Below are 13,051 nucleotides of genomic sequence, written 5' to 3' on the forward strand. Positions count from 1 at the left end.
CGGGCGGCGCCCGCGGAAACTCGGCGGCCAGCGGACGCCAGGCGGACAGGTCTGTGGAGTCCATAGCGGGGGACTCTGAGCCCGGAGAGCGTGGGTAGCGGGGTGTTACACTGGTGCCCGGCAGACATGCTTTTGGGCGGGATTTTGGCCAAAAGATAGGAGGCGGGAGCGCCGGGGGGAGCGGGGAGCCGTCCCGGGGGGCGGGCGATAGGGGAGCGGCGGGGAGGGGGGAGGGTCTGGTACAAGCAGGTAGCGCAGCTTCGGCAGCCTGGCGAGTTGGCAGGTAGGGTGGGACTCGCTTGTCAACTCATTGATTTTAAAACAGTCAGTTTGGGAGTGCTGCAGGATAGTCAGGAGCGCTGTGGGAAGGCAAGAGGTGGCCCGGGATGCCGGTGATGGGGGAAGAAAAGAGAAGCCTCGAAAAGCTTGGAGGCAAAATCGCGCTTGGGTTCCTGGTCCTTGCAGCTCTCCTGCCTTGAGTGCAGGAGAACACTTTTCTGTTTTAAGACTCGGCTTGGAAGAAAGCCTCCGTCCCAGGGGAGGAGAGGCGTCTGCAGGGGGCCGAGACCGCCGCTACCTGCCCGGTGCGCCCCCCACCCCAGGCGCTCTCGGTTTTGTCCCCCCTTTCTCCCCCGCCCCCACCTCCTTATTGGTGCTGGTTTGCAGCGCTCGGCTCCTGCGCCTTCGCTTCGTGTTTGAATCTGGCTCGCCCCTCCATATTATGTCTGCACTCCGAAGGAAATTTGGGGACGATTACCAGGTAGTGACCACCTCGTCCAGCGGCTCGGGCTTGCAGCCCCAGGGGCCGGGCCAGGGCCCGCAGCAGCAGCTTGTGCCCAAGAAGAAGCGGCAGCGCTTCGTGGACAAGAACGGCCGGTGCAATGTGCAGCACGGCAACCTGGGCAGCGAGACGAGCCGCTACCTCTCGGACCTCTTCACCACCCTGGTGGACCTCAAGTGGCGCTGGAACCTCTTTATCTTCATCCTCACCTACACCGTGGCCTGGCTCTTCATGGCGTCCATGTGGTGGGTGATCGCCTACACCCGGGGCGACCTGAACAAAGCCCACGTCGGCAACTACACGCCCTGCGTGGCTAATGTCTATAACTTCCCCTCCGCCTTCCTTTTCTTCATCGAGACGGAGGCCACCATAGGCTATGGCTACCGCTACATCACCGACAAGTGCCCCGAGGGCATCATCCTCTTCCTCTTCCAGTCCATCCTGGGCTCCATCGTGGACGCCTTCCTCATCGGCTGCATGTTCATCAAGATGTCCCAGCCCAAGAAGCGCGCGGAGACCCTGATGTTTAGTGAGCACGCGGTGATCTCCATGAGGGACGGAAAACTCACGCTCATGTTCCGGGTGGGCAACCTGCGCAACAGCCACATGGTCTCCGCGCAGATCCGCTGCAAGCTGCTCAAAGTAAGTGTTCCCCGCCCCTTCCCCACCTGGCCACCGCCAACCTTTAAACACGGGAATTAACTCACCTCAGAACCACCCCCCAGCCCCCTAGTCTTACCTATCACAGCAGGTAAAGTTCCTTTTTTGGGTGGGTGGGTGGGGGGTGCTGGAGGATTGGGCAAAGAGAGCGCAGTTGACAGTTCTGTCCTTTTGCCACTCACTCTCATGCTCTTATTTATATTCATCATTCGGATGTGCTTGTATCACTTTCTAGACTAGTAACACTTACGGAGTGGTGTTGGCTCTTGGAGCCCAGAGGTAAAGGAGATTTCCGTTCTGCTCCCTACCCTTAGCTGCTCTGCTCTTTAGAGCACTTTTGATTTGTTGTCAATATATTACTCCATTAAACTTGGGGTACTAAAACTGAACAGCTTTTATTTTGAAGATATAGGTGCTGAACTTGCCTCAACTTGCACTTAGGGCTTTTTTTCTTTCTTTCTTTTCCCCCTAATAATACCAGTAGGTGAATTATTCCTCTAGACCCTATAACATTAACTCCATCTGTGGTCATTTTTTAAGAAGCACAGAGCCCCGAGAAGCAGTTAATAAAGTGAAAAGAAACAACATCTGGTTCTTTAAAATTTTTATTTTTACTAAATATTTTCCTAGAGAAGTATTCTGTGAAAGCTTGAGTGCTTTTCCTGTAGAGCCTCTTGTTAATTTTATTCTTAATTGCCTGCTTCTATGAAGGCTTTGTCAATTACAGATTTCACTTGAAGCTTTTCAGCATCCATTAAAGAAGATTGCTTCCTAACATCAGCAGTGTAAATGCTAAAACAAATTGCTCATGGAGTGGTTATTAAAGTCAGGTCCATCTAGTCGTTAGAGGGCACCACTACAGACAAGAAGAGAAGCCCAATGCAATCACTCACCCAATTAGAGTCTGGGAATGAGAGAGAAAAGCCCAGTTCTCTCTGTGTCATCTTTGTGAGAAATTTGCCTTAGGCGGTTTCCCAATGTTCATAAGTTGAAAAAGATGACCTCAAATAAAACCTTAAAAACTTATCTGAGGTTGCATAGAGAACCATGGCCAGATTCAGAACTTAGCCTTAATAAAAGGAAAATCTGATAAATATTTAAGTTGAGATTTTGCCTTTGAAGTTTCAATTTCCACTCTACAAGTATATATCATTTCACACAGCCTCAACTTATGTTGTAGTTAAAAGTGATACAATGTGCTTTAAAAAAGTTTGGCTCTTGTGTCATTTACATTATTCATCTATAAGATGTTCCCCTAATTACTCTTGACCATGTCACTCAGTCAAGTGTTGGAATGAAAGCAGTTCCGTGGTCCTGTCACTCCACATCATATGCATATTTACCATGCTACAGACAGTGAATAAACTAAATTTTGTATAGCATAGTGGAAAAATTTCAACCTGGTTCTGATGTACATGTTCATTAAGATAACCATGAATAAATAATTTGTGTAGATCATATTCTTTATAATTAAACTTCTGTGAACTGCATATAGTTTTTTATTTAACTTAGCATAATGTCTTATTGACCATTGTTTGAACTAAGTGAGCTGTTGGAGCAGGCTAAGGAGTTGGGTTGTAGTCATGTTTATTGCAGTTGTATTTGTTATATGTGCTGTTTTTACAAATAGACCAAAGCATATAATCTCTCTCTTTAGGTTAGGCCTACAGGGAATAGAGGGACACTTTGTTAATATAGTGCAAAGTCTCTGTCAAGGAATCCATGTTTAAGGGTCCCATTGAGATTCTTATTGAAGGGTAGTTTCCCATATTGATTGGTTTATTGGAAATTTAAAATTAGACTTTAAAGGTCATTTATTGTTGTTTTCTAGTTTTTCAAACATATAAAGTCATTTATTAAAACAAATATCTTTTCGTGACAACATATTTTAGATGTTTTTAGACTTTATTAAATTTTATTTTAACAAGGCCAGAAATAATTAGAATTAATCTACATATCAGTTTTGTTTTGTTTTTGTTTTTGTTTTTGTTTTACAAGGTACAATGAATCGGAAGTACCCAGTTTCTGCAATGGTTCAGGACACTGATAATGACTTGTGTGCCTAAGGCCATGTACCACATATACTCTAAGGAGTGTCCTGATTTAACAAATAAAAGACTTATAGTATTGACAAATTTGGAGCAAGGTGCTATATTAACACAAGGTGACAAAAAACGACATCTAATTAAAATAATACGTAAATACTCTTATAAAATTCTTTACTTTTGATTTGTTGGGAAGATGTAAGTGCCGGAAGTAAAAGTGATTGACATGTGGTGTCAATTTATATTTAAACAAAATTGTAGTGAAATTCTCGCCTGCTTTTGGCGAAGCAAGAAAGTTAATCAGTGGCAGCTCATTATCCAGCCAGTTAGTATAGTTTGCTTGAAGTTGATTTTTCCTGTAGCCATGGTACAGCGAATTCTCATAGTTCTTGTTGTTTCCTTAGACTTCTTAAAAAGGAGTCATGTTTTATTAGGGAACTAAAAACATTCAGCAAAATTACAGAGGAGATTTGCCTTTAATAAGTTAATTTCATTTTCTCTTAGGGACTGAGATGAAGTGACCTAAAACAGTCAACTATATTCTTAAAAGGGAAGCTATACCAAAATCTTAAAGTAATAATATTTTGATATTAGTCTTATACATTCTTCTTATTAAATATATTACATATATTCAGTTTGCTCTTTTAACCCGTTTGACATTTTAAATGTGAGATTTATGTATCTTTAATACAGAGAAATATATAGAAAATATAGAAATATATAGAAATCTAGAAATATATAGAAAAAACATATTTAATGATAGTAATCACAGTCTATATTTCTTCCTGTTACCTAATTTAATTTTATTTATATTTTTCTATTGCTGTTTTCTTATTTGCTGAATAAAAGCTCATTTATCAGTATTAATATGAGTTCTATATAATGATTATAAAGCACTTTCTACTCTTGGAAAGACAGTAAGAACATGGATATGGCTTTCTAATCCTTTCTACTATGAAATTTTCCATGCATATTTCTTTTGAATTCTCTAAGTTTTGTTGGAAGTTTTTTTGGTAACTTTTCTGCCTAATTTTTAATTATATTATTCACTTATATAAAAGCAAATTTTATTTCAACTCAATTCTTGTCTCAAGAATTGTCTTGCAGATATTGGAATTTACTTCGATATTCAAATATAGATCTTCCAACTTTATGCCTGGAGTGGTCAGTCATTTTTCTACTAAAAAGGCAAGCAGATTAAACAAAAATTAAAGGCTAGAATTTGAAGTTATTCTTTAAATTTATAATTTTATTATAAATGTAGCTGTAGAAAGCTCTTTTAAGATGAATAGTCTTTCTCTTTTCGTCCTCTCATCCTCATGTTGATATTTTATTTGAATTTTCAATTTATTTTAGTTGTCTTCTTTTTTTTTTTTAACCTAGAATATAGGGACTAATGAATAACATAGTCATGTTAAGTTACTATCTCATCCAGTTGAAAGTTTCAATAAAAATGCCGGGATTAGGGAGTTGAGGCTAATGACAGAGATGTTGGACTCTGTAATTTAGTATTGAGTTTAAAAGATTTGGAGCTCTCACTCTTTTGTACAAATCTAATATTAATGGTTGACTGCCCTAGACTTACATCTTGTTAAGGGAAGATTTACATAATCTGCTTTGATACATTGTTCAAGAATTTACAATCTTATTATCCAGAAGCCATTATGTAAATATATATACATAAATTTTTCTTATGGAAGTATAATTTTATTCCTTTATATTTTTATTCATTGTGAATAGTCATCCTCTTTCTTTCCTAGGAGGTCAGCTATGCAACCCTTAACTTTTATGTATTGAAAGGTAGTGGTTTATAGTCATCTTCTAATGTATCACATACATTATTTTTGTGCTCCTCTTTATTATTCTCCATTTTGGATACTCAAAATTGGATGTTATCTGGTTTCCTCATAGGAAGGTGATCAAGTACAGATGCAATAAAAAACAAAATTGCTGTCTGCAAATACAATAAGCTCTTCATCCTCTTCGTATGTCCTAACATTTTATTAATACTTTAACCTCAATCCTTTAATGATTCCTGGACCACATGATTTCTGAATTTTTTTCATATATTTATTAGTTTGTCTTCATTCCATAGCTTGCACTTAAATGCAATTATGTTTTTGACTCTCTACGACCTTATTTTGTATGACTGACTCTTTTCATCAGTTGATCTTGGCCAATTTGCACTTTAGTTTTACTCGAGATAATTAGTTACCTCCTTTAAAAAAAAAGTAAGCTCACAAGTGAATATCTATTAAAAAACTGTTCTTCTGAACATCATACAAGCTGTAGTAAACAAGGATTCTAAGACCAAGTACCCCAGAACTCTTGGGGCTAGATCCCATAATGGCTGGTGAGTTTCTTAAGTGGATTCATTATGTCTTTTAAAAAAAACACAGTTCCTATTTAGGCTAGCTTTCTTTTCTCTGACACAAGTACAGTAATTATCCAGTAGGTATAAAACTTGGGTTCTTTTAAAAATCTGTAATTAGTATTCTTTTTTAAATAGTAGTAATAGGTTGTTTTGTTTTTTATTTTTACTATTGTACCTGAAAAGTACAGGGTGGCTTGTGCTCAGGGGAGTACAGTGTGAACAGAAATAAGGGACATAAAGACCCACAGATAAACAGCAGTAGGTAAGAACAAGTGATAAGAAGAAGCAGGGAAAAGCATTTGATGGATTTGAGGGAGTTTGATGAGTAGGAGGGGAATGCGCAAGAAGGGGTACAAATCCTGTCCACAGTTATTATAAATTCCATAAAAGGCCTGCAAGGAATTATAAAGCTGTTCTTTCATGTGAATGGTATAAAAGCCTCACATAATTTATTACAAGATAAATTACATTTCATTCTATAAGGTATTTTCTTTTCATAAAAATGAACATATTTTTATGGGATAATTAGCTTGGCAGTAAAAATCTTTGTTTTAGATTTGATGTTGGTCGTATTTTTTCACCTGAATATTCATGGATTTCACACTTAACGGGTCAAAAGAAATGTGCAATTTAATTGTAGCAGTCCCGATAAAATTTAGGTCTAAACTCTTCCCTACCTGACTGTAATTTTGGTCTGAGTCCCAAAGCTGTTTCCATAACTGTTTTGAGTCGCAGGGCATTTTTGTTCCTTATCCTGATAACTGCTTTTGGCTTATTTCGTAATTTTAGCTTCTAGATAGTACTCTGACATCATTCCATGTGATTATCTTTCTGACTTCAGTATATATTCAGCATAGACATATTGGACATTAAAAGAGGAGAAGTGAAATTACAGATAAAATGGTGGAGCGGTGGCAGGCAAGAATGGCTAGCCCTCTCCGTCTTAGCCTCCTTTTCTTTCTTTTTCTTTCCTGACCACTGGCCCTCAGCGACCCTTTCCAGTGGACGCTTGTAGTAGGTGGTGGGGAGTGGATCGAGCCTTAGAATATGATAAAGGGATATCTCATGAGTCAGATGTTAGTGGTTACATGTTTTATTCAAAATTCCCCAAGCCTCCCTCTGAGCTAGGAAAGAGCACAATGGTTATAATTAGAACACAGTGAGGGTTAGAGAGATGAGAGAAAGGTAGCAAAGAGATTGATTGTATTGGTGAAGTGTGTCCCAGCTGAATACATGTGGACAACTGGTCACAAATCTCCCAGAAGGAGGATAGCCAAATGTGGATGTACTTATGCCAGGACGGTGCTAAATGTGTATCCCAGAGTTGTGTGTGTCTTTGGATGTGTACCCAACAATCTTTCATCTGTAATATGAACAGTGTTTGTCTGTAAAGTACACGACCATGATAGTCCTTTCCAGGCAGCTGGGACTTTTGATTGTTTTTCCACCTATAGTCAGAATTGTAATTGATTATCTTGTAGACCTTTTTGGACTCTAAGGGAGTTCAGAGTTATTTGGCATTAGCTGCTTCTTTGAAATTAGCACATACGACTATAAAATGAGGCACAAGCCTTAAGTTCCACACATACCCATTTGCATATAATTAAAATATGAATAATAGAAATACTACTTTTAAATAGCAATATTTTCATTATGAAGAATAAGTTAGAAATTATTGCCACAACCTAAATTGTACAAAATCATTTCAAAAATCCATGATGTTCTAATTATGATTAAATTTTTGAACAGTAAATTTAAATTAAATAAACTTTAAGCCTTAGATATCCTTGGTTTTTCTCTTAACTCTCAGAATTTGCTATAATGCAATCAACCACAAAGGCTTTAAAATGGCGGAAAAATCTTTATTTCCTTCCCTAAATTCCATTGCAATTGAAAATAAAAGTTGTATGGAAGTCATTTTCAGGTCATAGTTTTTTCAAATTATTTTCTAAATTTTTAAGAATTACCAATTTTCCGTGAACTGTTTTTCCTTCCACTTTTCCACTTTCTTATTCGTTCAGTAGTTTTATGGTTCTAAACAATTGTTTAATTAAATAGAAGTTAACCTTAGTTATCAGCTTTTTAGAAATTTAAATAATTTACTGCATCAATCTTAACCTTTAGCAATTGTTTTGAATTATTGTTGATCTAGACCATATCTATTTACACATTTTTATCTAGGAAATGATCATGGTTCTGTGTTCACTTTGGAATTAGGAGGTTCATAGAGCTAAAGGAGATAATGTGGACCATCAACAAACTGCTCTATTAATGAAAGATTTCTTATTATATTGTAATTCTTAAGATGACATAATAAAGAAAGATTAGATGGGTTTTTATCTAAAAATTTTCTGCCTATTATCAAAATTTCTGGGTGAAATATGGTGGTTGGTAGCAAAATAAGAGAATTAGAAACTGATGGAATATCATTGCTACTGATTTATTATCTACTCAAGGTACCGATCACAGTTTAATTTTATAAAGGCACATACATATCTCCTCTTTTTCCTTTCTGTCTTTCCTTTTACTGTACATGTGTATATCACGGTTCCTTGAACAAAAGTTCTCTCATCGTACTTATACAAGTCAAGAGACTTAAAACTATGGTAGAATTGTTTTCCCTTTTGCTCCAGAAAATCTCTGGAATTGCACCAGAATTAGAAAAGCCTAGATTAGAATTCCTTGTAAGCCTAGAGTAGAATGTGTATGCTTCTGAAAATGTGTTTGGTAGGCATATGTAGGTTTCTGGAACATCATTATGTATTTGGCTGAGCACTGATAGATAACCTTACTGTAGCCAGGAGCAAAGACTTCAAACAATTCCAGTGCTCCAGGCACCTGCCACACTAAAACTATGCCCTTCATTTCTCTAAATAGAAAGAGCTTTCTGTTTAGTTCACAGCGATTAATAGGCTTCCCAGCCTATTACAGAGTCAGAGAAGCAAGCAAAAATCAGGGAGGCAAGCATATTGATAGTTGAAATATTTGATGGCTTAACACAAAGAAAGAAGACCTGAAAGATAAAATTGTGGGTCTATGTAGTGTCTCGGAGTCGTTTAAAGAAAGGTTCCATTAGATAGTACCCATAGGAAAATAATTTTCAATGAATATGTAGGGAATTTCACTTATCTGAAAAATATGTAAGCTTGGAAAACATCTTTCCAAAAAATGAAGTATTATTACTTTCCCTATAGTGTCACATAATAGGTATAGTTGTCAACTTTATTTCTGCCAAGACTTGGATAGGATGTAAAGCATTTTGGAGAGGAACACAGATACAATTTTGAGTATATAGAACAAATTTTAAGACGGTATACAGAGTTTGAATGGAGCATATCCATGCATGTTTAAGTCTAAATTACCTATACATGAATTAACTGCTTTGCTAAAAATAAAACATTTCTTTTTCTAGTTTGGCATTCTCCTGATAGGCTGCCTGTTTCTAGGCCACTTCTTCTTTTCATGGGTTGTTGAATGATCAGGGAATATAAAAGTTAATAGCTTACTCTAAAGCTTGTTAGAACGAGGCACAGGTATAAATAACAAATTTGGTTTTGGGGTACATATATAATCATTAGAAAAATATATCTTCTTTGGGGAAAATGACTTCTAAATAAAGAAGAAATTGAGTTTTTAAAGAATTATCTTTTTGAACACTTTCATTTAGTGCAGAAAGCGAACTTAGAGTAGTTGAGCAACCTAAATTCTATTCATTAATTATAAACATTAGAATACCACCTTGTGTTTATATAGCACCTGTTTCTCAGTAGATGAGAGAACAATGACACAGGTCTTTTGTTTTTATTTATTTTTGTTTTGTTTCTGGCTTTTATTTTGTTATATTAATCAATACTTGTACAACTGTGTAGTTGGATGCTGGTCGCATCCATATTTTGCTAATTTGAGAAAAGGTTTAGAAACCTAGGTGACTTCTACTGGCTCACAAATGCCTAGTTTTCTCCAGCATTGATTGTTAGAGCTGCTCTTTTCATTTTTCACCATCAGGTTTTCCATGGATTTTTCTTTCTTGTCGGTAATCATTTTCTTCTTCTTCTTTTTTTTTTAAATCACCTACTCATAAGCCAGAGAAGAAAAATAGTCTAAATATTTTCATGGGATTTTTTCCTACACAAATGAAATTCCTGAGTATCACTAGTTACAAAGTAGCCTCTCTAACTGACTAATTCTGCTGTTGATGCTCATTGTAGCAATTGCTGCTGTAGCAATCCACCACCAACTTGAAACTCTTGGTTCTGTTGAGCCATTGAGGACATCTCACTAAACCACGTTTCTCAGTGTTTTCAGACTCATTTATTCCACAAAAAAGCCAAGTATTTCTTGGAACCCCAAGAGTAAGGATTTTGTCTTCAAACTGCTGCTTCATTGGATAGACTAGTCTTACAGATTCTGTTTATTAAATTAGCTTTGCAAAGAGTCTGTTAAAATATGCTGGATTCTTCCAAGCCCCATTTGACCAACAGCAAGGGCCTCCCCCCATACATTTTTCGGTATGCAACTCCTTAACACAGCCCTTATTTAACCAGCTTCATCATATAAATTAAACTTAAATATTTGTTTGTACATGATCCTTATAGGTAACAGATATGGAAAATAAAATACAAATGCATAGAAACAAAAGATAAGTTTACTTCAATGGTTTGCTAATGGGTAATAGTCATATTTAATTTTCTTTCAGATTTTAGCATGCAAACAGTTTATTGAGTAAAGTTTTACAGTGATTTATACTGCTACTGAATGCTGCTACCTTAGGAAAGTTTTAGTAAACCATAAGGTTATTCAATATAGATATTTTAACTTGCATTTTGATTTAAAAAGTTCAGTTTAGTACAGTTTTTCACTAAGTTTTAAAATTCATAAAATAAATAGAGAAGTCAACAACTTTAATGCAGTTTATTATTGGGAGTTTGAAAGCCATTAGCTAACAGCATCTGTCTTTTATTTTTATTCTGTGAGCTGTTATGTACATAACCATAATTTAATATAACATCTTCACTCTTCTATTCCAACTTATATCTATTTATTACTTATTAAAAGTCCTGAAAAAATAAATGTTTGTGCTTTGCTTTGTAATAATGCAGCAAATCTCTTCTTAAATCATGATCAACCTTTTTTAGCTTTAACAAACTCCGTGAGACTTGACTACTTATTTGCTTTATGAGGAAAAAAATCTGGCATGCAGTGAGTTATCATGCAGTGATTTATGTCAAGCAGTGGCCCATGTACACTTAGTTCCACAGTTTGTGCTAACAGCCATTGTTGGACCAGGCATTTCTCCAAAGCTCACCAGTCAGGGAAAGATAATTATAGTAAGTCGCATATTATAAATAATGCATGTATGTTCCCCATGAGCTACGTGGGATTTCGGCCCATTTGCTAGAACATAGCTGCATAATGATTTGTTTGGATTTTGTTGCAGATGATTGATAGTGCAGAATGTTGGCAATGATGTAAATTACTGTTGGGCTGCCTTGAAAATTTCAGTATAAGTGGTGATTTCTTCTCTTTTTCTGTGTGCTTGTCTAGTCTCGGCAGACACCTGAGGGTGAGTTCCTCCCCCTTGATCAACTTGAACTGGATGTAGGTTTTAGTACAGGGGCAGATCAACTTTTTCTTGTTTCCCCCCTCACGATTTGCCACGTGATCGATGCCAAAAGCCCCTTTTATGACCTATCCCAGCGAAGCATGCAAACTGAACAGTTCGAGATTGTCGTCATCCTAGAAGGCATTGTGGAAACAACTGGTAAGTAAAAACATAGATATGCCATCAAGTTTCTTTATTCCGTAATGACATTATATTGTATACACATTACCTGTCATGAATTGGGATAAATGTCTCAGTCCACAATAATGAAAGTAATAACTTGCCTCTTATTTCTTTATAACATTACATTGATACTACTTTGAAAATGAAGATTAACTGTTGTGATGATTGCATATGTAATGTTAATTCAGGAACAATCACTGCAAGAGAAAAAAAAGGAAACTGAGATGACTCCTTAGAAATTATTATGATGTTCTATTTTAATTAGAAACTTGGATTTCCTATAATCATATTTTTTCTTTAAAGGTTAAAATACATCCAGTGTAATTAGTGAGCAGCCTGAACTCAGTGTGCATATTCTTGCCTTGGGGCTAGTGATTCGGGATGTCATTGACAAATCTTTGATATGCTGCTATGTGCAACCTCAGTGGAAAATTCCCTGTGTGTGTGCGCGCGTGTGTGCTAAAGCAGCATTTTAATTTCAAAGTGGGTCAAAGTAGATTTCCCCAGCTGAAGTTCGACCAAAAATTTTTTTAAAAGAGATTTTTCTTCCCTTTTTGCTTTGGTGTAGCTACATACTGTGTGTTATTCCTTAAGTTGCAGTATAACATTGGCATGCCCCAAATACACAGAATTTGCTACTCTCTGAGGAGAATAAGGTTGTCAAAGGAAAGAAACAATAAATCAGAGTATATTATTTGGGGCCTGAGCATTGCTTAGTTGGTTTGGAACCTGCTAGGTGCCTGAGACTAATAATATAGTATCGACATAATGATATACGTATATGTATGTGTATGTGTGTATCTTGGATTTTACTCTTTCTGCAAGTAATGAGAAAGCAAGAAATATTTTAACTCTCAAACTTTTTTCTACCAATATCACTTCAACAATCTTAAAATACTAGCTATTATGTATAAACTATAGCACTATTGAAAGTAACATTAACAGTAATTAGGTTAGTATTTGTAATAGATTAGAGTATTAGAGTATTAGTAATAGATATATTCAAGCTTTATACCAGGTGGGAGATGTTACATAATCAGTGATGTCTCACCCTGATATAAAGCTTTGCCCAAGGAGCAGGGGGAGGCAGGCCACTGTAATTTTTCTACACCTGTCACATAGCACCTATTTGAAATTTAGGCAAGATACTTGTTAAGCTTTTTTTCTTTCTCTTTAAAGTGAGAATGATGTAATAACCGTCTCAAAGCTGCTTGTCATATTACTATTATTTTATTATTATTAGTGCTTCAGTTTAAAAATTAATGTTTTTAAGGCTAGTGAGTAAAGATTTAACTCATCAGTCTATATCTGAAATTCGATTTCTGTGGATTATTTTATGGTTTAAATCCTCCATTCAGTTTTTTAACTTAAAATTTAAATGATGCCATAGTGTATTTCTAAAATAT

At 36.6% G+C, this 13,051-nt stretch overlaps 1 protein-coding gene across 1 annotated transcript in view; it reads left to right on the top strand.

Moving 5' to 3' along the window:
- Nucleotides 1-309: 309 nt before the first annotated feature.
- KCNJ3 (potassium inwardly rectifying channel subfamily J member 3) overlaps nt 310-13,051 on the top strand; it is a 147,018-nt gene continuing 134,276 nt past the window's right edge. The window contains exons 1-2 of the mRNA XM_004423818.3: nt 310-1,423; nt 11,405-11,621. Coding sequence (XP_004423875.1) covers nt 722-1,423; nt 11,405-11,621 — 919 coding nt within the window. The 5' untranslated portion in view covers nt 310-721. The remainder of the gene's footprint in view (nt 1,424-11,404; nt 11,622-13,051) is intronic.

Source organism: Ceratotherium simum, chromosome 9, assembly GCF_057802395.1.
Source record: "Ceratotherium simum simum isolate JZ-2026a chromosome 9, ASM5780239v1, whole genome shotgun sequence".
In the NCBI taxonomy this organism is placed as follows: domain Eukaryota; kingdom Metazoa; phylum Chordata; class Mammalia; order Perissodactyla; family Rhinocerotidae; genus Ceratotherium; species Ceratotherium simum.